The sequence below is a fragment of the Miniopterus natalensis genome, chromosome 4 (assembly GCF_054644295.1).
Source record: "Miniopterus natalensis isolate mMinNat1 chromosome 4, mMinNat1.hap1, whole genome shotgun sequence".
Lineage (NCBI taxonomy): Eukaryota > Metazoa > Chordata > Mammalia > Chiroptera > Miniopteridae > Miniopterus > Miniopterus natalensis.
In genome coordinates, this window is record NC_142084.1 from 70,238,082 (window position 1) to 70,265,187 (window position 27,106).

Genomic DNA, 27,106 nt, shown 5'->3' on the forward strand with positions numbered 1-27,106 from the left:
AAACAAAAGTCACCAGCTTACACAGATTCCAGGCATCCTGGCTAGGAGACCCTGAAGGGGAGACTGAACCAGACTTTGTATATAATGCTCTGATGACCCCCCTCAAGAGAATCAAGTCCAAAATATCTGCCCCAGTAAAAATTCACAATTCATGGCCAGAGGTCTCGTAGAAGGTGTCAGATGTGTGAAGTGGCCACGGTGTGTCGTGTCTCAAGGGCAAACAGGACAGTGGTTGAGGATGGAGCAGGTGGGAGAAGGTGGGATGAAGACAAGAGGGGAGTGGTGGGGAGAAGGGACAGACGGGGTAGTGGGTTTAGTGGCATGATAGTCTGACCAAACGTGTACTAAATTTGAAAGAGGCAGGCCTTCTAGTGAAACATCCAGCAAGGACCAAAGGCCAAAATGGAGGTAAAGATCTGAAAGGCACCAGAAAACAGAAAAAGGAGGAAACCTTTTTTGGTCGGACCTATCAACATCTCTGAAAGGGGGGAGGTGTCCCTAAAAAACGGTTTAACATGACATTGCTCCCAGCCGATCAGCACCCACTACGACCCACCCCCACCCCTCTGGGTCTGCTCTTCACTACCCTCACCTCTCTGAAGATACTGGATCAGTGCAACTGTCCATCCATCTCACCTTCCTACATTAGAACTGCTGAGGGTGATGTCAACAGTCACAGAGACAAGGGGAACCCTTGGCCTAATAGGCCACCCTCCCCCATGTCTGTCCCACTGGCTGGGATGCTGCAGCCTAAAAATCTGGCATCACCCAGTGCCCTTTCTCCTGCCTGTCTGCCTCACCTTCTCAGCCCTCTGAGCCATCCTATACAAACCAACCCCATTCTTTGTTCTGACCCTGCTGCATTTCCCTTCAAAGCCAAATTTCTTCAAATGATGGCTTCGTGTCCTCACCTTCTCATTCACACCGTCGCGAATCTGGTTTCTACTTCTGCGTCACATCTTCCTAAGGTCACCAATGCCCTCCTAAAGCCAACAGGAGGGTCAGGTCGAAATCCTCATCTCTGGCCCCCCTGTAGCCTCCAATGTGGAGACATGGGGGACTGCTCTCTGCTGGCATGTCTCCTGGCTCCCCTTTGCAAGCTCCCACCTCCCTGGTTTCCACCCCAGGGCTTCTTTTCCCCCATTTTTTGTATTTGCACTGGGAAGGTCACCCTTACCTGTGGACCCTGCACAGGCAGCTCTGCCAGAGACCAGAGCAGCAAGCTCTCCCAAGAGCTTCCCCCCAGTGACAGGTGGGCTGCCTCTACCCCTTATCACAGTCAATGGCAAGAGTGGCCTTTGAAGTCCAAGTTTGGCCAGGAACCACTTTTGCCTCCACCCCCTTTTCTGAACCAGTTCATGACCCAGACCTGCAATGCCCTCTCCTGATTCTCTCTTCCCGAGTGCACGACATGTATTCAGTGGACAGAGAGCACTGAACAGCTGTCACAGATTAGTGACCTTCAAGCCAGGAGAATCATGCCAGTGTTCATCCTTCTCAAAACTGAATGCCTGGCCGAGGCGGAGACTCCTACAGCTGTATAGCTCTAGCATTCGAAAACCCCTACCTGGGTTATCTAATACCAATCCCTGGTCCAGAGGGTGGGGGTGCAGGGATGGGACTTGGCAAACAACTGAAGGCAACTTAAAGACAATCAGTCCTCAATGCTTTGAAGGAAAAAAAAAAAAAAAATTAAAGCTTTTATCCTGTTTGTCCCCTGAGGTTCAGTTAGGGATACAAGCTGAGTTTCCAGAATCATTTGCTAGGGATGTGAACAGAAATCTCTCTAGAGAGGAGGTGCGAGGGCACAAAAAAACAAGAGCTAGTACAGTGTGGCCATGAAGGGGCGGGTGGGCATAAGGGCATGCAGAGAGGCAGCTGGGACAAAGATGCACCCATACCCTGCCTCCAGCCAGGCCACCTCCATGAACTTGCTCCATGGGAGACAATCCACTACTTTTCCTGCCCTATGCTCTAGGTAACAATGACGGCACCAGTACCAGAAGAGGACTGCTCCTGCAGCAAGCCACCCTCCTCCTGAACGGTTTGACTGCATCTACTTCTGGGCAGGTCAGGAGCACCTGAGGAGAGGGGGACAGACCCCTAAGTGCTCCCACTTCAGCTCCCCATGGAATGAAGGGAAAACTGCAAGCACTCCTTTACCTTTGTTTCAACTGCTCTCTACACAGTATTTCCTGGGATCCTAATCTGCTTAAGCCAATAAGCATGTCCTCTGTCCTTCCTCATCTCCATAGGACTACTGAAACTCACTCCAGGGCCCCAAGGGTGCTGGATTTCAGAACTGGGCCTCATACTTTGACAACTCAAGGGTATCTCTACCCTGCTCTAGAGTCTGTCCTCCCCACGAGTAGCACAAAAGGAGCTCTGGAGGATGCTACTCTGAGATCTGCCGAAGCTACTCACAGGGAGGTTTAGCTTGACGGCATCCACAGGCTGCTGGAAAGGCCACGCAAACTGGTGTTTCCATAGTGTCTTGAGCACCACTTTGAGCAGATATTGCAGTTGGTTGGTCTGCCTCTTGGGCTTGTTGGGGTTGGAGGTCTCCGGGGGCGGAGGGTTGGTGCTGGCTGTGTTGGCTTGCTGGGGTTGCGCCTGGGCCTGCGTCGCAGACATTTGGGTAGTTTCTAGTCCATCCCCCATTACGGGCAGATTTCTTAATCTCGTCCCAGGGCCGCTCTCCGAAGACATGCTACTGATCCCATCACATTCTTCACGGAGCACTCTAAAAGGGAAAAGAAAAGCCACCGTCAGCAGAGAGATGCCACCATAATGACATGTGTCTCCCCATCACCACCACCAAGGACTGAGCTGCTCTCACAGAGACTGGATGGATTAGGTAGGCCAAGGAGCCACTCCATGCACTGACTAAAAGGGCACAGGACCTCCTCTCTTCAAAGACTCATCACCCAAAAGGGAAGAGAGATCAGGTATCAGTGAGGAGGAACAGGGCATTGGAGGTGAACCAAACAGAAGGCAGCAGGGGCTGTGGCTCTGTGGAGCTCACAGAGGAGGGACAATGAATAAAAAACCAGGTTTTATTTTTTAAATATATCTTTGATTTCAGAGAGGAGGGGGGGAGGGAGAGGGAAAAAGAGGAGGGCAGAGGGAGAGAGGGAGAGAAACATCAGTGATGAGAGTCATTGACCGTCTGTCTCCTGCACGCCCTCCACCAGGGATTGAGCCTGCAATGTGCCCTGACTGGGAATCGAACAGCAATCTCTTGGATCATAGGTCGATGCTCAACCGCTGAGCCATGCCGGCTGGGTACAAACCAGGTTCTATAACATCTGAGAGCTTTTAGGGGACACTGTCTGTGTATGAGAGAGGACGATTTGCAAGCCCCAAATATGTCATTTACATTAAAATTCTTGTTTGTGTTTGTGGCTTATGAACCATGGGATCAATTCAGTAATTCCATTTGGTAAGCAGAGGCCAGGCAGGGAGAAGTAGAAAGGCTGGTCCACCCTTCTTGGATGGCCACTGTCCACTGCTGAGTGCTCCAAAAAAAGCTTCACACTTACTAAGAACATCTTCTGGCAACTTAAATAATATATGGTTGCTAATTAAAGAAATCCCACAAGGAATTGCTGATAACACAGTAACGAATCCATACTTGACCTACCATTTTATTAACTTGCTTTTCAAAGCTTATGTATAGAGATACAGAGAGGCACCCTCCTATGACCTATGTGAGACCTCCCCCACCCCAAGCTCAGTGCCTGTCTGAGCATCTTGTCCTGTGGACCCCTCTCTCCTGAACGACCCCTGCTTCAGGCCACACCAATTCTGCCAAAAGCATCCTTATGAGGGTGATTTTGTGTACCCACTCAAGTTATTCTGAAGGGACAACTGTAGGTCAGGGGTACACATTTTTATTGCCAAAATGCCCTCCAGAAACACAAACCCATCCCTTACTCACAGAGCTAAGAGTTCCCACATCGGCCCAAATATGTACTGACCATTTGCATTCTTTTTGTGCACTGTTTTTCTGACACTTTCCTACTGGCGAGGCAAAGAAATGATCAGCTTTAAACCCAGCGAGCAGCAGAGTAAGACAGACTTTGCTGGCTAGAAGCTGCCTGCATCACAGGAGCATCTCCATTAATAAATCCAAGAGTCGGTAGGGATAAAAGAATTTCTCTGGCTGAGGAAGTCAGGCAAGGGCTTAGGAAAGAAGGCCTATTTTAGGACCACAGGACTCTGGAGGGCAGAAGGGATAAAACAAGACAGGGTAAACTGGCTGGCTCTGTCACAGCTTTCTTTCTGGAACACACTTAGCACATGCCAGGCACTCTAGCTGTTGATTATTTATTTTATAATCCAGTCCACATGTAATTTAAACCAGCGTTTCCACAAAGGTTTTTGTAAATGCAATTCTGGTAAATGATCAAAATTTAAAAGCACCAGGGGAGACCTTTCTATGTAAAGGCAACTTGGCGGTGAGTCTGTCTTGTGGGGCTGTGCAGAGCTAGAACTCCTGAGGCAGGCAGGCTGACCTGCCTAAAACTGGGGTCCTGGTTTCATGATGAGTTTGAGGGCTGACAAAACTGACATGGCCAGGAAGACAGCTTTTCTTCCACAGTGCTCTGGCCAACCACAGGTACAGCTACCACCTGGCTAGAGAACATGAGGAGAGCATGCTGCTTGCTCCAAAGAGTCTAAAAGTGGTCTAGCATCCCATGCTGAACTTAAGTATTTAATGAGATCCAACTGCATCTAAGACACCAGGCAAGAATTTATAGTCTGCGGCCTCCCAGAGTACTCTTGAGCCTCAAGGGAGGGAAGGCTTGTTCCTAAGGGTAACCTCTAAGAAGGGCTTGCTCTATTGGAGAACACCTGCCCAGGCAGAACACTTATAGGAAGGGGGATCAGGGAGGGCTTTGTGGGTACCAAGCTGTTTCCTGGTACTTCTTGCACACATGGTGCTAGAGATAAAGAAGGGGCACCCAGTGCTGGCATGAGAACGTGGTAGGGACTGGAGGTGACAACCAGCTGGGAAGCAGCCTGTGGGAAGCACCCCAAATTAAGAGAGCAACATGCCAGGAGTGCACATCACGAAGGGCATTCCCTTGAAGCAGCTTCATCTGACAGTGGGCATGGCAGAACAGGGCAATAGTATAGCAAGCTCGCAGGAACACTATCTGAACTTCAACAGTTTCCAAAGGCAGATGAAACTGGGCCTGTTTCAGGCTCTGGGAATACAAAGCAAGTACCCATCAGGGTGCTTGTGGTACAAGTGTGGCTAGAACTAGTGGCCATGTGCGGCCCAGAAAAACAGTGTCTGTGGCCATAAATCAAGGCAGGGCGACAACGAGGACAGAGGTGACACTGGTGGGAGGCAGGCACATGTGGTGTTCCTGACTGGGAACCTGGCAAGGAGAGGTGGGCCCCCGAGCCAAGACTTGAATAAAATGCACTCCAATGAAAGCGGCAAGGAGGCCACCTACAGGTAGATCCAGGGAGAAGCACCCAAAGGCTGGGAGTAAGGGGTGGAACTGTCAGAAAGCTTGCTCAGAGAATAGAGAACAGATACTGGTGACCCAAGATACAGCAGCATGTGATAAGCAACCTGAGGAAGGGACAGAGGGAGGCAGCACCCTGGAAGTTACATTTGGCAGTGCACAGAACCTTGTAGACAAAAGGTGTGCCTTCATCCTGAGGTGAATAGCAAGGAAAAGAGGATTTCTCCAAGCTCTCAGATTTAGTTGATAGAGTAGGACCTCAACCTTAAAGAAGCAGGGTCTACAGCCACCTGCAGAGCAACATGCGATGGCTTGGGTGAGGCCCTGGGAGGGTTTACACATTATTATCTGGACATAATTTAACAATGTTGTTTTGTTCTCAGGGTATTTAAATTTTACTGATATCCATGTGTGGCTTCCTTTCAAAATAAAGGTGTACTGATTAAACACACACACATATACGCGCACGCATACACAGTTAAGCATACAAAAGTATCAACACAGGACAGGGGTGAGGAGGGAGTGGTGAGGGCAGCCTGGCCTCCATGAGAGCTGTGGGGGAAGTGGGAGGGCTGGCTATGTGCACAAAGGGCCTCCGGCTTGTGGCCTCAGTTTGTGAGTCTCTCTAGAGGGAAGCCAGCCAAGACCAACTGCAAGCTTCACGTGGAGAAGCCAGTGGGCCAGGAGAGTTTGCAGGAAACTTTCAGAGAGGGAGGGAGGATGGAAAAGCATTCACAGGACATCAGAATCCCATAGTTAGTAAGTGGATGGGGTAATCATTTACTGGACAACTTTAGAAACTGGGGTGGGGGCAAGTGAGACAGGAGGAGACGGGTGAATATCATAAACACCTTGCCAGCTGGCCAGGAGCTTTTGGTCCAGTAGCTAGCTGCAAATGAGGCAGAGAAAGGTTCAGGACATAAGCAATCCTATATGGAGTGCATGTATCAACAGAAGGGCGGCACGACAGAGAAGTATGTCAGTGGGGTTAAAATGCCTATAAAGTCGGCCATGCAGCAAGACCAATGTGCCTAAAGAGGAAAAGGGGACAAGTGGCCCCATTATGAAGGGAGGCCTGCATGTGCCAAAGAAGTGAGTACAGGAGGGAGGGTGGCATCAAATGAACATAAAGAATGATGTGCATTTTTGTTTCCACTATTAGATCTCCCCTAGAAAGAAGCTCAGGAATCACAGACAAGCATGTGCCAGGTAAACCCCTGCAGGCAAGGAGCAGGGGACGGCCCCACCCTGGAGGAGTCATTCTGTCCTCAGGACAGTGGAGCCCTGTCAGCCACAAGGATATCAGGTTCCTGCCAGATATTTTCCACTAAGTAATGATATTCTGGAACTCTCCAAGCAATGTCCCTAAGGCACGATGAATTCAAGGTAACTGATTTCTGGAGCTTTGGGGCTAGACTGTGCCTCTCTGCAGAGCCAAGGGATAAAGGGCTCTGGATGTAACCTCTTTTCTTCACCTTCAAGCCAGGGCCAGATGGACCACCCTTGAGGGCAAAGAAACTAATTTTCTGTTCCCAAAATGAACAGAGCTTTTTCTACAGAAAACCTGACCCTGAACTCTGCTTCATCTCTGTGCTTTAAACTACATGCACCACAAAAGCCAAAACCCCATTCCTAGACAGGTGGCTCATATCTGACACATGGTAATATCTAAATCCTTAAAACATCTCTGAGACTGCTTCTGGACTCACCTCTACTTTAAAGATGAAGAAACCAAGGCACAGAGAAGTAACTTAAACAGGGCGTGTTAAGATCAGGCCTAACCATCCAGGGTGGCCAAGAATCTGACATATGATTCCTGGGGAGTTTCGGTTGGCCTCGAAACCACTTGTGAGCTGAATATGCACCCCCAGGAGGGTCCAAAGCAAACAGTTGGGACAGGCTGGCCACCATCTTAATATGAAAAACTAAGGCACAAAAAACAGGTCAAATCCATAAAGAAAAAACTGCTGGAGGTTTTCAGTTCAAAACATGAAGGCATGATATACGTTCGAAAATGAGATGGACTTGGGAGCCACAAGTACCTCAAAATTTCTTTTAAGGAGGCTCTGAGGACAATTAATGACAGGTGTCATCCATGTCCTCGATGTGAGAGATTGCCATATGCAACAACTGAGCCATGGAGATCACTGTGAGATGCCCAGGACACCTGTTCTGCACCCACTCAGGGGCCACCCTTTTGAGAGGCCAGGCTCAGACAACCTGTACATTGCAGCTCAGTCCTCCCATAACTGTGGGCAAGTAAAATCCTAAGGAAAATTCAAGAAGCAATTCATTAAGAAAAAAAGAAACAAAAAAAGTCCTTCATTCCTATTGCAACAAACAAGGGAAACCAACAAGTACCTAGTCTGTTGTAGGCCAGGGAACAGGCACCCGAGCACCTCTATGTGAGGGCCAGGATGACTTTTCGAAGGCACAGACCCAACTAGGCTGCAGCCTTGGGTAAATTCTTCCCACAGTGGTCACCCTTACTCCATACTGCCCCAGCCAGCCCCTACCATCAACAAACCAACCACCACAAGGGGCCACAATGAACTCCTTCCCTGTCATCTTCAGACCTTTTCATTCGTTGTACCAGGTGCTTCCCTGAACTCTTTGTGGCTCTGAAGTTTTCAGCCCCCTCCCCCACACACACCTGGGAGCCCCTGGGCAGGGTCATCTTTCCTTCATTCCAGTCCTCCCAGTACACAGTAGGTGGATCAGTGAATGACTCTGGGATAGAAGGCACCCTATAGTGAACACACTCGATTCTCATCTTGGGGCTTCCAGCTCAATCTCAAAGTCCTGGAAAAGGAAAGTAGCTCTCGTCTCACAGGGAAAATGTGGTGACTGGCTAGACTGTCACCTGATCGGCCAATGCTTTCCGTCTGAACTCCACGCAAGAACTGGGAACTCTGAAGTTGACATGATATTCTTTAAGTGACTAAGCAATACCTGGGTGAGTACTGCAAAGAAGGGCAGGGCTGCACTGGCCATGAACAGGGAGGGCGTGCACTTCTGTGGAGGATGAGGCAGAGAGGGACAAGGCTTATGACAGACAGGAGAAAGCAAGACCAATGCAGTAACACAGGCATAGGTTTGGAGGCAGGACAGAAAGGAGGGCAGGTGGGATGGCACAGTGAAGGGGCGAAATAACCACACTGGCCTTTTGTCCTTCACGAGTCCCTGATTGCAGGGTTGGGAATATAGTGTGGAGGAAGGGGCAAGCTTGGAAGATGCACTGGAGCCGGATTCCAGGGACATTCTGGAGGTAGACAATAAGAGAATCCCATTCTTGCCTGGGGTTTCATACGCAATTATACATGCACACAATCAGCATGCCGTTCACAGATGCAAAAGATGGGGAGCCATAGAGGGGATACACAGGGACAGGGTACATCAGTGAGGATGATGCCAGGGTTGCTCTGTGTGTCTGAGTCCTGAAGGAAATAAATGGCTCTCAGCACCTGGGCTCAATGGGGAGAGAAGCTGGAAACGCAGAAACTCATAAATCTACCTGCAGACAAGGAGGAATTTATTGCTTTGATTCTCATGGCACAGTAGACAACATCTTCAACCAATTCAATCAAAGTTTTACACCTAAAAGATCCCCAGATGTTGTTCCCTCTGTTTTCACAATAACCTGTGGCCAAGAGGCGGTAGCTACCATCACTGTGTTGAGTTAGTTGAAGGACAAGGGACAGAAAGAAAGTTTCACTTATTATTTCCACCCCAAAGAAGGCTGCATGGTCCAACTGGGTGTCCCGTTTCTGGATATACTTCCAACAGATTTCTTATGACATGTTCCTAGTTTAGAAAAATAAAAAAAAGATAGAGATTAGACAGTTAGTGCCCTGATTCCCAAACTGAATTCCTAGGGTATTAAGGTAACCCAGAGGGACACTGTGGGAATTATCAGCACAAGGCAACTGATCACTTCAACATTAGATAGCACTGTATTTATTTTGACAATGTAATTATCTTGCAAAGCCTGGTGTTCAGCAGTTGCTGTCATAAAAAGCAGATACCACATAAAAAACAATGGGGTAAAGGAAATGTAGGCTGCAGATGTCCAATCTGGTTCTAAAGTGTGAGGAGCTGTGCTGGGACATTGGTACTTATTTAGTTGTTTGCTTTGGCCTAGGAGCATCACAGAAACATTGAGATGCTAAGGATGCTGTGAATCGTGGAAGTTTGGGAACTTCTGGGTTAATGAAAGTAACAAAGTAAATTCTTTTCCTAAATTTACAGACCCCCAATTAAGCACTCCTGCTTTCAAGGATATTGACTGCTATCATTCCAACTCATCTAAGTGATCTGAAATCATTTTAAGGTCAGATATTAGTTAGCAAGCAACACAACTATAATGTTTTTCAAATTTCAACAGAAATTATTTAGTTTCTTGAAGAGTAGGTGAGACAGACAGACACAAGTTAGGCTTGATTCTGGAATTCTGAGGGCAAGCAAGAGAGGAAAAGAGAAAGGCTGTATCTGCCTGCCCAGCCATCAGCTGATTTACAGAGATTCAGTCCCAGTTCTGTCCACTGCAAGAGGCTGAGTAAACCTAGAGGGTTCTGACCAGTTACACTTTGTACTTGTGGGTCCACCTGAAGTCCTGGTCTCCCAGAGGGCCCACGAAGCCCAGTGACACTGCCTCAACTCTGTCCTATCTATTTACTCATCACTGTGCTAAAGCGACAAGCATATAGGTAGCAAGATGCCAGGGAAGGCAGGAGCAGGGCAGGTTGACTGGAAGCTTCATGAATTCTCCCATGAAAGATGATGGCCACAGTAAGCGAGTCACCATCACACACATCTGCGCCAGGACCTAGGAAAACTTGCCCATAGGTACCTGGTGCTTCCTGGGCTGGTGCTCTGTACTAAGCACTTGATCTGTATTCACATGACCTACCCTCTTTGCAGAATGCCACGTGACCCTTGAGCTGAGTCTCAAGTCAAATTTCCAGGATTGGTATTTCCAAAGAATTTTATCTCCATAAACAAATCAGAGCCAAGATAACTCTTATAGCACCTGGCATCTGTTAGCGATGTGACTTGGCCCATGCCATAGGTGAAATCTGAAGCACACTTCCCTGCTGATGCCACAGCGAGCAGGGTCGAGGGGAGCAGAAACCAAGTTGTTATTTACGCATCCCAAGCAGTAAGGGGTGCATAGGGTTGTGACCTAAACTTGTTCCATGCAAAGCAAAATGCTGGCCGATGCCAGGTGACCCCAACCCCTAAAGAAATTACAAGTTCACAGTTGTACACACCCTTCAGAAAAAGGAAGCCCCTTCCTACCACTACAAGGCTCTCTTGTAAAAAATCATTTGGGGGAAGTGCAAGGTTCTACCCAAGGACTAAGAGGAGGGGGCAGGGAACTCCAACTTTGGGTAAAAACTTGGCAATTTTTCAATACTAGTTAATTTGCGGCAAACCTTATCCTGTCCTAAGAAAATCTTTCTTGGAATGTTGGTTACACTGGTTACAAAACATGAGTATCAGAAGGTCCGCTCCCTCATGGTCCCAGAGCATAAGATACTTCCCATTCATGACCACAGCCCATTTCACCGTGTGATCTGTGTCAGTGGGGAAGCACACACAGGATTCTTGTCCATCTAACCAGCTCAGGCAGCTGGTAAGAACAGAGCTCATGTCATCAGCCAGACTGCACTGGAACCTAGCCAGTGGCTGTGAGCCAAAGCAGCACTTAGAAGTCTTAATCCTTCTTCCCGAAGCTTGTACACACTCTGACCCCCACTCCTCAGACCTACCAACTGGGCCTGTTACCTCAGACTCCACCCAGCAGCTTGCCTTAAACCAGGCGACGCAAGGTACAAATGAGCCAGCTTTCCTGATAGGGGAGTACAGATGCACTCAAGCTCTCTGTCTCCCATGGAGGGGACCAGGTCTACAAGGACCAGAAGGACCCTGCAGCCAGAACGACCAGAAGTCAAGCCCAGGCAGCCACAACCTTGCCAATCAGAATTCTAGTCCCTTTGCTTTAGAAACCAATCTGCAGGCTCATTAAATTAGGGGCACTGAGCCCTGGCTGGGTGGGCTCAGTTGGTTGAAGAGACACCCTGTACACCAAAAGGTTGCAGGTTCAACACCCGGTCAGGGCCACATACCTTGGGTTGCAGGTTGGATCTCCAGTTGGGGCATGAACACAAGGCAATGGATTGATGTTTCTCACATCAATGTTTCCCTCTCTCTCTTTTTCTCAAATAAACAAAAACATATCCTCTCAGGTGAGGATTAAAAAAAAATTAGGGGCACTGAGAATTCTGCACCATATTTTCCCTGGGAAAGCTGCCAGCAGATGGAGGACTGAGTGGCTCAGGTACAGTAAAAGGTCCCTTTGGTGCTGACAAGTAAATCTGGGTGGATGGATTTTTAAACTTAAAACATTCCTGTGATGGGCATGCAGTAAAAACAACAAAACTTTGATGTGGACAAGATAAAAAACTGCTAGGCTAAAACACATTCCAGCAGGGGCAGGCTGATTTTTCCTACAAAGGGCTGGAGAGTAAAATACAGTCAACTGTGTGAGACACAGTTTGTTGCAATACTTCATTCTGCTGTTGCTATATCAGGAAAGCAGCCCCCTTAAAATCCTTAGACAAATGAGTATGACTGTACCAATAAACTAAGATTGGCCCATGGTTTGTAACCCTTGTTTCAAAGATTTCTTGACTTTGTGACAAGGTGAAGTAAGCAGAATGCAAAATTACAACCCAGGCAGTGTTGCTCAGTGGTTGAGCACTGACCCAAGAACCAAGAGGTCACAGTTTGATTCCTGTCAGGGCATATGCCTTGGGTTGTGGGCTCAATCCCCAGTAGGGGTGGTGCAGAAGGCAGCCAATCAATGATGTTTCTCTCTTCATTGATGTTTCTATCTCTCTATCCCTCTATCTCTCCCTTCCTCTCTAAAAATGAATAAAACATTTTTTAAAAAGTCAAAATCACAGATGAAATTAGGTAAAAATGTGCAAGTAGGCAGGTACATGGAACCATAAAATGAAGTGGGATACAGTGGTGGATCCTTGGAGGATTTACACCTATTTACACTGAAATATCAATCACCAACATATATGTAAAAACAGCTTGGCTTCTGTAATCTGCCCCCTTTCACAAGCTCCCATCTCTGTTGGTGGGGTTGGTCTGTCAGTCTGTCTGCTTCTCTACCTGGTGAGCTGGCCTGCAGGAACTCAAAGCAGCCTTGAGTTTGGCCAAGTCTCCAAATTAAGAGGCTTGAAGAGTATGACAAAAATATGAGGCCATTAATTCAAACTCTGCATTCCCACTGATCTAGGTCTCCGGTTGTGCCTTTCATAAGTCACAGAGACATTTTCTCCTGGTTGCCTCTTTTAAAGCTATTTACTCCAGCTCCTTTACCTGTCTTCACTTTTTATCCTGTTATTTTTTCAAAAGAGCTGGCAATGACATTAACCTACACTATAATAAGAAATGCAATGTAACAGGGCTGTTAATTCACACAGAAAAATCCTGCTTTGAGAGGAGGACTCCAAGATGGCCACAGAGCCATGCAGATCACACAGCTGAAGTGGGCAGGAATGCCTGGCACTTCCTCCATTTAGATGAGTTTCCCATTAGGAAAGAAACTACTTGAATGAGAAAAAAGTGAGAAATTAGAATTAGGTAAAGTAGGCTGACAAAAGTCTTGGGCTGCCCTGGTGTAGACCAGAAAGTTTCTGAAGATGATAGCACACTGGTTCTCTGGAACCCTCCATTTCCAACAAAAGGATAATGATCAAATTCATGATCCTCATGAACAAAATGTTAAAACTACAAAAAAGACAACTATGATGTTTCCAGCACACCAGACACTGAGGGAAACACGTTAGTGTCAACCTCCAAGCAAGTGGTCAAAGTCAAGCTTTTGGGAATTTGGAAGGCCAAGCAGAGGGAGGTGAGCAGTGCAGACGAGCAACAGCTTGTACAGCCGATGACTAGCACTACACAGGAAGAAGCAGTCCACTCACTGCCTATTGCTGAAATGTTCCAGAATGTACCAGCTGGGTACACAGGCCCGTCATATGTAAGTGGAAACATCATTCAACAAGTAGGCAAAGCTAACCAGGTGGGAATCTCCACAAAAGCACATGGTGCCTCTAAGTGTCTCTTCAAAGCAGCAGAGTGGTGGCTGAGAGTGATACTGAAGCCCTTCTTGGGACCCACCTAAGCTCACTGGGAACAAAAGGGGCTCAGGGAATGGGGCTAGCCAAGAGCTTCCAGAGACACCATGACACTGACATCTTATCTGCGCAACACTTCAGCCATGACCACCAAGAGCCCTCACTGAGAGGAAAGGTAAAACCAGCCCTTCAATGGCCAAGAGGAGACCTGGAGACATGTAGATACTCCAAGAAGCCAGGGGCAGACACATCCATGATGGATTAAGGGCACACACTCTGACTCAGGGTTTAGAGATGCAGGAACCTGGTTACCTCGATGAAGAGCTGATGCTAACAAAATGACCTTTTCTTTAACGATATTACCCTCTGACCTTCACTGAGCTCAATTTTAAAACAAAGAATTGGGAAAAAGGAGGTTACATTTGTCAGTATCGGACCCTCTCAAGAAGTGGCTCCAGGAAAGATGACTTTTCCTCTCACCTTGCCTCCCCCCCCCCTTTTTTCCCCCAAAAAAAGACTTTTTAAATTGACTTTTAGAGAGGAAAGGAGAGGGGGGAGGAGAGAGAGAGAGATGAAAGAGGGAGAGAGGCATCGATTGGCTGCTTCCTGCATGCCCTCAACCCGGGCATCTGCCCCGACAGGGAACTGAACCAGCAACCTTTTGGTGCACAGGACGATGCCCAACAAAATTAGCCACACCAGCCAGGGCTTGCCTCACCTTTCATCAGGTACAGAACCCAAATAACAGGGGTGGGGGGAGGGAGAGCATTACTTTTCCCAAAGAAAGAGAACACAGAAAGTGACAAAGTTAACTTCAGAAATGGAAAAACCCCTGAGTCTGAGTCCCTGGTTTCCAAAGCAGGAAATGACAGACTGACACAGGCCCAAAGACAACCAGTGAGTGAGAAGCGACAGCATTTAAACTAGAGACACAATCCAAGGGTACAGCAAAAACTGGTCCTTTAACAGGCCTCAGGGAAATAGCCAAGGTGCCTCTCCTGCCAGGTTAGGGTAAGGCCCTCAGACAGCCACCTCCATGCACTGCAGGGAAGCCTCAGCCCTCAGCAAACATTAAATGTCTACTTCTGCCCTCATAATCTAACCGTGTCAATTTGAGATGGATGCTTGGATTTAAATAACCGATTTCCTAAAAATAAATAAATAAAAATAGCCAATCTCTTCTCAAGAACAGCTAAGGAAGCAAAGAACTGCACAGGGACCCGCTGCTTTGTGAGAATGAATGTTCTTGTTTGCCATTAATTACACCTAACTTCCACTTAAGTAAATGACTCATGGAAGTTAAGCATCCCAACTCTAACAATGACAGGAGGGGGGGGTGCAGGTACTGGAGAGAAAAGTGTGGTCTATTTCCTTGCAGGATTCTCCTGCCACCCCTTCCTCCGGTCTCCAGTCCACTCTCCTTTAGGCAGCCCAGGGCTTGCCTGCAGGTGGTAATCACTGGCAGAAGAAACCAGGGAAGATGCAGCTGCCGGCATTTCAGACTCTGATTCTGTCGCACAGTCCAAGTTGACTTCCTGGCTACCTCCGTAAGCTTGCCCTTAGCACCCACTCATGTGAGCAGCTCTCACCCATCAGGAACTGAAATAGCCACTCAGTGCACAGATGATCACATTCCCAATGAACCCAGAGCATTGCCTGGAACTCAATGCCTTTGTATTAAAACTGCAAAAAATATTTAACACTCGCCACATGAAGCTTCAAACCAGGAGCCAGTGTACAGAGGGGCTGAATAAAAATGCACACACACATATCCTGGAGTGAAATGGACACTCATACTGAGTTTAATAACTGGTTTACAAGCCATGCTGAGGAAAGCTGGAGACCCATACCCAGAGGTTTGGCTCAGTGGTTAGGGCAGTGGACCGTCGACTGAAAGGGCCAGGGTTTGATTCTAGCCTCAGTTGCAGGCTTGATCCCAGGCCTAGGTCAGGGAGTGTGTAGGAGGCAACCAATTGATGTGTCTTTCTCATATCTCCCCCGCCTCCACTCTTTCTGAAAAGCAATGGGAAAAATATCCTCAGGTGAGAATTAAAAAAAAAAAAAAAAAAAGGCAATCCTGATAGTTGAGGCCAAGGGGGAGCCCCAGGATTAAAATAAACTGCTAAACCATTACAAGACAAACCCCCATCTCTGGCAAAAAGTTGATTGTGTGGGGACAGGGACAGGGCTGAGTGGGAACACTAAGGAAGTTGTGTGCTCAGAGGGGAGAGCACCCAGAAGAACATCAACTCAAGTCCTTGCCGGGGAGGTGGGCAGAAAAAGAGACCAGGGAACCAGCAGACTCCTGGTTGGTGACACACCGACGCCCAGGTTATAGACAGCGGTGTGGACCAAATGGCCTCATGGCACCATGACTACTACTAGGATTTCCTATCACACTGTTGGCAAGTAAGACGACTGGGGGAAACGTAAGTTGTCTTCTACGAATCAAATAGTTGATGTGAAAGGGAAGGAAGTGCAAACTACTCCAGAAAATGTTAAGCGCGAGGTGAAGTACATAAAGGCTTTTTAAAGGATTAGATATTGAAGGAGATTTTGGACCAAGGTGGACACACCAAAGGGGGCAGTGAGATGAGAACTTCTGAACAAGGTTCCAGAGCCTGAGCTGAGAGCCAGGCGGGCCCCCAGGTTCCACATAACTAGGAGGAGGGAGCTGGAACACACAGGATCCAGTTATAAATGTAAATCCTTCCCAGAAGATGTTTTTTGAGGCACATGTAGAATTCAGTAGGACTACTGACCCTGCCCTGAGCTCCCCTCAAAAACTTGGGACGGCTCCCCCTAATGGTGTAAAGAGCTTGCAGAGGCTTTATATTTCCCTTGTTCTGGCCTGGGAGCAGCTAGTGCTGCACAGGGCAGTGCAGGGCGCTGGGCCGATGTGAAGAAGTCAATGCATGAGGGCGGCCTCTGAGAAGGATGGTGGGTGCTGTCCCTAGCAGGTGGAGGAGGGCAGAACTTTGAGTCCACCCTCAGTTAATGACATAAGATCTTTCACTAGCAAAGAAGATCTACTGAGGGGAGAGGAAGGTCAGAGGAACAGGTACCAATCCTCAGCCATGGTCCCCACCGTACCAAGGTGGCTGGAACAGGCAAGGTGTGAGCACAAGAATCTAAACCACAGGAGCTAGTCTCACTGTCTATAACAATTAGGGAAGTCAAAGTACAGAACCACACCAGAACTGCTTCATGTCTGTCTTCTACCTTGGACTGCCCCTGTTCAGGTCTCCCATACCTCATGCATCAAGGTGCTTCACTCAAAATGTCTCCAAATTACTCTAGTAGAAAACCAAGCTTCTTACCAAATTAAAAGCACTACCAGGATAGCTCAATCTGATGAAGCCAAGAGAATGAAAGCTGGGAAAGGTGTGAATTGTGGGTGATTGATGAGAGCAAAGTGTGTTTGTGGGGGGCACTGGACATTCCTCCCCCCAGGAGCTACCCACAGTCAGGATCCTGCCCTCACAGACAGGAGGGCAGGTACAGGGCACTACCTCCCAGGGTGCCAGTGGTGCCTCAGCAAGGGGCTCAGGTCAGGGAAGCCTTCCTGAGAAGTAACCTTCCTCAGAGCCACAAAGAAGGGATTCACATTTTGTCTTATTCGGTCTCATGGGGAGGTTTGGTTTAAAGGAAGAGACAAGTAAAAACCACTTGACCTTCAGGCTGGGTTAGAGGGACACACACTTGAACACAAGAATCCCCAATGACAGAGATGTGTGAGCAAACCCATTTGGCATTAAAAATACAGTCCCATCAAGCCCCCCAACTTCTGATGACATTCAAAACTGAAACTAAATTGAGTGACATGCAGATACTAGAACTGTACTACAGTGGAGTCAATGTCAAAAATTTAGTACTGGACTATTTCAATTATCTTCAAAATGTTGCACTGGTATTTCAATGTGCCGTCACTAATCCTGTTACCATGTTAGAATACAAAAATATCAACTGTTCCCTTGGAGTTCACCGGTTGCCATAGAAATGGCATCAAAATGCATTCTACTTTCAGGTGAAGAAGCACACTATGAGTGTTGAAGAAAAACCTTCATCTAATCCAGTTCAAACCCTCTAAAATATAAATTAAGTGCAAGTACAACTAGAATACAACCTACAACCCCGTGTCCTAGGCCTCGGGGAGAAGGCAATTTCACTCAACACAATCATATAGAACACTAGCCCATGGAAGATCCTTTAGGCACATACCACTGAGGTGGTCAGGCTGAGATCCAACATACTCTGCCCCCAGCCAGGCACACCCCAGAAGCAGCAAAGCTCACAGCACACACAACCTCCTTCTTCCTCTGAGCCCACAGTTTTCATGTTGCTGATTTGTTCCACTTACATACTGATCCATATTTATGAAAATGTAGGCTTCCCCCAATAGACACAAGGTCCATTGTGGGTGAGGTTCACTATCTCTAGTGAGTAAAGATAGATAATAAAGACTATTATAGACTGATCTTAGCCCAAAGTATGATTTGAGATGTTTAAAAAGTGTTCTTTATGAATAAGAAAAAAGTCTACTGCATTACAGAGGTAATGGTTCCGGCAGGACCTAGATTGAAAGAGGTGAGCATGATGGCATTTTAGACCCAGCAAGATCCCAATCAAGGGGTTCTGGTAAGGGTCCAGCTTGCTTCTCCTATTGTTTGCTGTGCTCCTGTGATCTGACTACAGTTCTCCTCCTCTCACTATCCAGTATCTATCTGGCTTGCCCTTTTGCTGCCCTCTTTGCTGGTATATGCTAATATGCATCTGTCTGGGATGGGTCTATAAAGAGATGGTGTTGAAATGAAGAAGATGCTGAAAACCAACTGGTCCAGGTTGGCCAAGCAGTAGGAGCCTGGGATGACTAGGTATATCCCTGTCATTTGAGCTGTTCCTGGTTTAAGTGAATACTTTGGATTTCTGATTCGGCCATTCAGTCAACAAACTTACTGTGTATCCTGCAACACTGCAGGCTCTTGGGATTCAGCACAAAGACACCTGCCCTTATAGGTTCAACATTCTGGCCTGGAAGTGGGTGGGTAGTGAAAATCAAGAATGAAAATAACTACAACTATGTGATGTACTATTAAAAAAGGGCATGGGGTACAGGTACCTGGGATTGGGACACTTTTAGTTCCCACTCCTTAGGATTTTTCACAAATGAAGCTCTATGGTTCTTAATCTCTTTTCATTTCATTCTTATTATGCATTAAATGGGTTAACAGTCCACCCAGAGAACAAGCTTTCTTCACTGAAACATCTCGTTCATGTGTAAATTACTCAAAAGACCATTCCCTTGGTATATATGTCTATTTTGAACATGGGGGCTTGTGGCTTAAAAACTGAAGCTTTCCATTCAGTGACAGCATCTTTACACTATTATCTTAAAAGATAAAAAGGACAGAATTTTTTTTAACCTTTAAGAATTTACATATAAGACAAGAGCTTGTTAAACTAATTCCATACTACAATTTCACTTTTTACCTGGACATTGATTATTACAATCATACGTACATTTTTCTGCAGTCAAGTATGAGAGGCAGGGGTCAGTTCAGTTCATTGTAAACCACCTGAGGGGTTTACAATGACAGCAAACCCTGGGTTTACAATGCTACAGCCAGAAGAATGCTAATTCCTTCTGCTAGTAACAGAATGATTCCCTAAATAAAAGCCACAATTGTAGGCAATGTTGAATAACAGCTACTCTGCCGGCCAATTTTTCATTTCACAAATATATCCCACCTTTAATTAGGAAAGCAGGCCAAGAGTCCCCTTGGTTGGCAACAAGCCACTGTCCTTAGTGACCCTACCCTGGTTTTCTCTCTATTCCAGAATCCTCAGAAGTTCCACAGTTCCTATGTGCCAAAGGTAAAAGTGCTTCAAGTCACAATGGTCTTGGGGAGGTACCCTCATGACCCCTACACCCATGACTGCAGAGTCGGGTGCCTTAACCTATACTTCAAGGGTCTCTCTTTGCTGCTGGAAACAAGGACCCAGAAGCTCTTGGCATTATTTGGACTATACAATGGATCATCTAGAAAGCTGCTTGCCTAAAAGCACCGTGAGCATATGAGAAAACATCTAGAGATGCTTCCTTGAGAAACCCAAATACACAAAATTGAAAATGTCCTAGGCCTTGGATTTCATAATTTTGGACCCTACAGGATTCCAGGAAAGGAAGGAGAGCAGCTCTCTGCTCATCACTGGGCAGGCAAGACACCTCCTTTCCTGGATGTTCAGTGACCTTGGAACGGCTGGCTTAAGCCAGACCACTATTGACCCAGTGCACGCCCAGGAGTCCTCACAACAGCCATCTACCATTGATGCCAATAACTCAAGGGGGGCAATGGAAGTACCACTCAAAACAGTGACATCCAGATAGAAAATATGAGTAATAAACTCAAATTTAATTCAAAACAAGACTAGTTGAACCTCAAATGCCAAATATAAAAACTGAAGCTAAAAAACAAACCTGAAACACTATAGTTTAGCTACACCAGGGTGGTAGCACTGGATAAGGCAATCACAAAGCCCCACACCACCAAGAAGGTAGGTTTATCTCTGTTCCCAGGACACCAGATTAGAAGTAGCTCACTGAAAGGGGAGAGGAGCAGTTGAAGGCACAGGAAGCAACAGTTGGCAATTCAATAGCAGGCAAGGAGACAAGTGTGCTGTTTTACCAAAAGAAAAACAGCCAATTTAACTGCCATGACACAGAGAAACAGCTTTAGATGAACTGTGCAGGTACCACTCATTATTAGTCTGTGGGTGAATACAATCAATAAATATTCAGCAAGGAGGCAAGGCACACCCACTAAATCTTTTATTATTATAGTAAAGTATATAGTTTACCCAAAGATATGTGTTTATTGATTTTAGAGAGAGAGAAAGGGAGGGAAGGGGGGAGAGAGAGAGAAACATCAATCAGTTGCCTCTGCATGTGCCCCTACTGGGGATAGAACCCGCAACCTAGGTACCTGCCCTGACCCAGAATCCAACCTGCAACCTTTTGGTGTATGGGACAACGCTCTAACCAACTGAGAACCTGGCCAGGGCCACCACTTTAAACATTTTTAAGTATACAGTTCAATGGCATTAACATACATTCACACTGTTACGCAACCATCACCACCATCCATCTCCCAAACCTTTTCATCATCCCGAATCGAAACCAAACCCATTAAACTAACTCTCATTCTCCTCCATCCACCTCCTGGTAACTACTCTTCTTTCTATCTCTATAAATTTGACTATTTTAGGTATCTCATATAAGTAGAATGATATAATATTTGCCATTTGGTGTCTGGCTTCTTTCACTTAGCACAATGTTTTCAAGGTTCATCCACGCTGTAAAACACATCTGAATTTTCTTCCTTTTTTAGGCTCAATAATGTTCCAGTATATGGATATGCCACTGTGTTTATCCATTTATCCGTTAATGGGCATTTGGGTTGTTTCTACTTTTTGGCCACTGTGAATAGTACTGCTATGAAAACTGGTGAATCCATACCCCTTTTTGCTTTTTACCCCAGGGCAAAGACTCTGCTAATTCATTTCAGAAAGTCTTCCATCTCAAATGAATAGCAAAAATAGCTTCAGCACTTAAGACAGGGCTCCACTTAACCAGATTTCAGCAGAGCTCAAATGTAGCCAAAATAGATAATAAACCAGACCACCATTTCCTCTGTCCCCAGACTAAGAAGGTGGTAATCTGCAATGGAGAGAGTACAGGAAAAATCCAAGGGTGAATATAAACAAAAGTGTGTAGCCAAGCATGACCAGAAGGGTCTGCAATTTGCCCAGTTTCTCTCTCTTCACGAGACCATGCAGTTTCCAGATTCTCAACCCTCAGCACCTGACCCAGGGTGAAATTTCGGCACACAGTGGTTTACAGAATTGTACAGCTGGCAGCATTTGGGAAACCTTAAAAAATATTGATTAAATGCCTGGGCCCCTTCCCACAGAGATTTCAATGAACAGGGTCCTGGGTAGGGGCCAAGTATTAGGAGTTTCAAAAGCTCCCGGGTGATTCTAACATTCAAGCCACGACTGTGATCCACTGCACAATCAAGAAATAGGGTGCTGTGCCAGGACATACCAGGAGTCCGTGAGTTTGTACAAATGTAATTCACAATAACTTTCTCATAATATGAAGCTACACATTTCTGTAAATGTGTAGTAAAACACGGATGAAACTACCAAGGTGGAATGTTCTCCTTCCCTCGTATCTGTGCAGCTGTAAACGATAAAGGCCTGAATGTGGAGGAGACATGCTAGTCTCTATATACACATCTGGCAGACAGGCCCCAGGTACTCCACTATGATCTCCACTGGGGCAGTGCAAAACACCCTCATGCACAGATTTCCTGGGTCCACTCGTTTCTTCTCCAGTACAAATGTCAAGGAGACAGGAAGAGAAATAGTGGAATGTGATTCTGCTGCTAGCACAGAACACAATCAAAACTTGGTTATAATTCCAAGGCTAATTTCTGGGTGTGGAAATTCCCCCCTCCCCACTATTTTTGCAGAAGTCTTCTCAACATACCACAGGCATCTAGCAACCTAGGAGAGACTCATGTTCCAAAGGTTCATCAAGCCAGTTCCTGGGACTTTTCTGTCGGGTTCCCAGGGAAGAATGTTGATGGCTGGATGCCAGGTCTCATCCAAAGTGAACAGAACCATTGATCTCTTTGGAGCCTGGGGCTCTAGGGCTTGGCTGACATCCAAGATTCCCAGGATGCAGAGAGCCAATGTGGGGTGAGGCCTGGAGTTTGGTGCCCTGCATGGTGAAGTGGTATGGTAGTTAAGGACAGTGAATGGTGGGCAGGCTGTCCCAGACCCCAGAGGCCATTCAGGGAACAAAGAACTAACAGGGTGACCCTCAAAAAGGGAACAGATAAAACTATTCTTCAGCTATAATTGTATCCCCAATTGCCTCAACACTCAACCCCATGATACTACTGCATGCTGTCTATAATTTCCAAGTCAGCTACCAATTAGAGGGGCCATGACGGGGACAGTGGCCCAGAAATAAGCCATACAGTTGAAGCTTAACCTTGGTGGAGCCTGCCCACTCCAGAGAACGGGCTTGCTATCTATGCAGACTGTGTCCCTGGCACCTCAGGGTACTGGGCATATGACAGGAGCCCAAGGATTCTAGCCAGGTTCCCTGTCTCTCTCAGAGATGCTCTCATGTATGGCTCACACATGTACCATTATGACACCCTTGATTTCTTTCTTTGAACAGACTATCCCTGCCTGGAATAACCTGTCAGACAGCACCACATCCTGGTAAACCCCTCCCCTTCAAGAAGCCTTTCTTGAGTCCCTGACCCTTGCTCACCCAAAGTCCGCCATAGGTGCCTTCTCAAGGGTTCCTATGGCTAGATTTTGTCTTATCACAATCACAGAATCTACTTAATACTGAGAAACTAGCTTCTTTCCCCCTAAGATCTAGATCAAGGCAAAGGATGCCCTTTCTCACCACTCCTTTTCAACATCTTGCTGAAGTCCTAACTAATGCATTAAGACAAGAAAAGGAAATGGAAGGGATACAAATTTGAAAGGGGAAAACAACCACCTGTCTTTATTCACAGGTAACATGATAAGTCTATGTAGAGAATCCCAAAGAACTGCCAAAACATCACTGGCAACTAAAAAACAATTATAACAAGGTTGTAGAATACAGGGTTAACACACATATCAACTGCTTTCCTATATACCAGCAATGAACAATTAGAATTTGAAATTATAAGCAACCAAAGCATCCACCAAATTGTGATCATGTTAGTTCCCCTTCTTCCAAGTTCATATTTCTATGAACAGTATCTAGTCACTACTTGGCAGGTTGAAAGGTCCCAATAAATGTTTGAACACAGCCAGAAACTAAACCATGATGCCAGTCATGTAAAGCCCAAAGCCTGGGACAGAGACCTCCCAATCATACAGAGAAGGCAGGATGAATGCAGACAAGCCAGGGTGTCTTTTAACTGCAGTAATGCAGAGAGTATGTCATGGCTGCTAAAGTGAACAGGAAGCTAAGAGGATAGCATGGGGATGGGGGATGAGGTGGTACCCCAATGCTCAGTCTACTGACCTCCCAACCACACCAAGCACTGGCTGCTGAAGCAGCACTCCACCCAATGGCAGGCAGAGCTTTAAATCTGGGTTTTGAAAGCCCAGGAATCTAAAGTGAGACAACTCACTCTCAATCCTCTGAAAACTGACTTAACAAAGGAGGTATGTTGACAGCGACTTCTCTAATTTGCAGAACAACTGGTTTCTCTCTGGTTGTCCAAGCACATAACCCCCTTTGCCTTCCTTTGGTGGGGAGTGGCCTCTGATAGTGGTGATGACCCCCAATCCCCAGGTGAAACTATTTCAGAACCAGCAAGACCTTGGTTCAGATTCTGCCGTGACCAAGGACAGACACCTCATCCTGAGGCCCTTCTTCTATTGAGATTTTGTAATAGCTACCTTGTGTTTCTGCAAGGGCTAAAGAAAAAAGTAGTCGGCAGTTTACACACACACACACACACACACACACACACACACACACACACACACACACACACACCCCCCTCCCCTCCTCACACACAAACAGGTAAGCCAAAGATGTGAAACAGTCGCAGCCCTCAGTTACACTTTGCAAGCTGGACAAAAAAGACAGCATAGCACCCAGGTCCAGCATCATTATAATCATGGCACCTTCAAGTGCCAGATAGGCCAGAGAGACCTGCTGATCACACTGCATAGACTGCTAGGCCTTACTTTTGCAGTTCTTAGTTTACTGAGAGTTCTTCTCTTTCCTGTTGCTTCCTGTCTCGCCTTCGTAGACAAGCAATACACAAACAAGACAGAAGCATTTATAGCCCTTCCATCCTGTCTTCACAAAGTTTGTATATCACCTTGAGGGGCTTCAGTTGCTTCTCAAGCCTTTGACTCATCAAACCCAAATACATTCCTTTCCTTTCCTTTGTTCTGTCTACTGGACAAGTATGAGAACTTTTCGTTTGCACTCCTTTAGAGCATGATGACATTTCATCGTTTGGATCTGCCTCTGTACTGGGCTCAGGTCTAGTGGGAGATGCCCCATCTGATGACAAAAGGAATACAGATGTGGACTCTAACAAGGAATCCTCGTTTCATCTATCCGAGGCCAGCTGCCACCACAGGGGATGATGTAAGAGGCAGAAAGCAGCAGGTTCACTTGGAACTCGGAATGGTAACAGTAGCACAGAAAAACCCATGAGCAGGGACGAAGGGGTGCAGTCTACCTGTTCCCACCCCCAATCTCAGGCATTTCTGTCATCTCATCTTTGAGGTGAAGGAGAAGCATAAGCAGAAGTTCTGTACAGCCAGCAGTGCCCTAACCCTACAAGGCACAGCATGATAGGCATCCAAGATACCGGGTTACACAGCAGCCAACAACTGTGATAAAGGCTCCACAGGTGCCCTAGGCAGGCTCAGGTACTCATAACCCAATCCGGACTTTATTATTAAGCAATGGTTTACTGGTGGGCTCTACAAAACACACGAATGGGCACAAATCCACAACAGAAGTATTTATTGTAAGCACTGCCAGAATATTTGGTTGGTTTTTGTCTGAATTGTGGCTAAATCTGTACAAGACTGTAGTTAACTTGAATGGCTGTCAAACACTGCAAAATGCTTTCCTTGCATTCTTACTGTAAAAGCTTGTGGTCACATCTCTTCTCTCCCCACCCCATCCCCCAAAAAGGATGAAAGAGTACTTCTATACAGATCCTTTGACACTTGTGAACTAAAAATTTTAACAATCTACTTCCTACAACCCAAAAATTGGCTTGACAGAAAGAATGCCAAGTCATTCTAGTTAAATACACAATCAGTCCAACTCCACCTGAGGCCTAAGGAAAGAAAATAAGTCCCATGCTGAGAGATCCCTAAGTAGTCCAGGCTAATTTCCTGGGATTCCAGCACTTGGGCCATGTCACCTTTATAGATCATGCCCTGGGCATTGTATCAACAGCCCTCTTCTGTTGGCACAGAGCTGTTCCTTAGTAAAAGGGCACCACAAACACTTGAAGATATGGACACTTGGGGAGCAAATGTGCCCACAAGAATGCCCAAGGCTCTGGCCTAGCACTGCTTACTTGACACCAAAGTGTTTGTCTTACAGCAGAAGGACCAAGCACCCCCCCCACTCCAATTTTTTGAAAAGAATCCCTGACTTTAGAGTTCTGTAGCTTTACCAAAAAGTCACACAATTCTTTCACACTTAATATATGTGATCAACTCAGAGTCCCTTGGTAGGAGTGGAGGGTGGGATGAAGGGATATGGGGGCAGGGCCTGGGGCAACCAAGCTATGGCCAACCCGAGCTAAGAAGCAGTTTCTTCTGCAATGCCCCAGCAACAGATGCCCTATCCTCAGGCAGAAAACCCAATATGGACAGATGTAGAGAGGCACACGGAACAGGGGCACATTTTGGCTCCTTTGGTGGCCCAGTATGAATGTACTCTGTGTCATGACATTCATGCTTCCTCCTTCCTCCCCCAGAGGCAAGGCTGCAGCAACAGGCTGCCACTAGGCAGCCACTCCAACATTCCAATGCTATCTATGTGTCCTTACAGCAAGTGGCTACCCTCTCCTGCAGCTCACCTACCAAGGCTCTCAAGCTAAAAACACGACTCAACTGCTGCTCTGGAGAGAGCTCTAACGTGGTGGCTCTCATCTATGGCTCCTCAGGGAAATGTTTGGGAAGCTTGTTTAAAAACCCATGTGTGGAGCAAGGGCTGACTACAGAGGCACAAAGGAATTTTAAGGGGTGTCTGTATCTTCACTGTGGCAGTGTGTTTGTCAGAGTGAATTTTAATTAAGAAAATGAATAAACGAAGAAACCATGTCTGGGCCACACCCACTTCAGACCTGTTGTTGGGCAGAGAAGGTGGAAACAGACTTAAAGGCAGAACAGGAACAGCCTGGTCTGAACCCCAAGCTCCAGAGCTAACCTGGGGTACCTTCAGCAACAGACACTGTGGTTCAATGCATCTGTGAAAAGTGGTTCACAGGGCCACACTCAGGGTTGTCCCAAGAATCAGCAGGCTTACAAATAGTGTCTGCCATCTATGAAGTGCACAATATTGCTCAATCACAGCTACTGGAATACTGCTGAACTGTTAAAAAAATGCTCTTCTGAAAGAAAAGCTCTAGTGCAGGGTAAATAACGGTTCTGTGACTTGTGATCTACACTTAAAGACAGAAAAGCAGCAAGACTAGCAATCTTACAAGAGTAATTAAAAAATCCTTGTGATTACACACCCATAGTGCTGTTTCCCGTACTCCCATTAATTGGGGAAGGGGAGCAACTCCTAGCTACAGGGTGGGCGGGGAAGTAGGGGTTGATACACAGCTTCTCAAGAGAACTTAATGTAGCCCAGCCAGGCGTGGCTCAGCGGTGGAGCTTCGATCTAGGATCTAG

At 46.6% G+C, this 27,106-nt stretch overlaps 1 protein-coding gene across 3 annotated transcripts in view; it reads right to left on the bottom strand.

Annotated features, from left to right (window-relative positions):
- The window catches only part of BRD4 (bromodomain containing 4), a 75,785-nt gene that overhangs the window by 30,651 nt on the left and 18,028 nt on the right, over nucleotides 1-27,106 (bottom strand). For 2 of the 3 annotated variants that reach the window (XM_087816775.1, XM_087816774.1), the window contains exon 2: nucleotides 2,425-2,743. In XM_087816775.1, the coding sequence (XP_087672901.1) occupies nucleotides 2,425-2,709 (285 nt within the window). In that variant the 5' untranslated portion in view covers nucleotides 2,710-2,743. Of the gene's footprint in view, nucleotides 1-911; nucleotides 1,076-2,424; nucleotides 2,744-27,106 lie in introns of those variants that run through there. The other variant, XM_087816776.1, reaches the window with a different exon arrangement.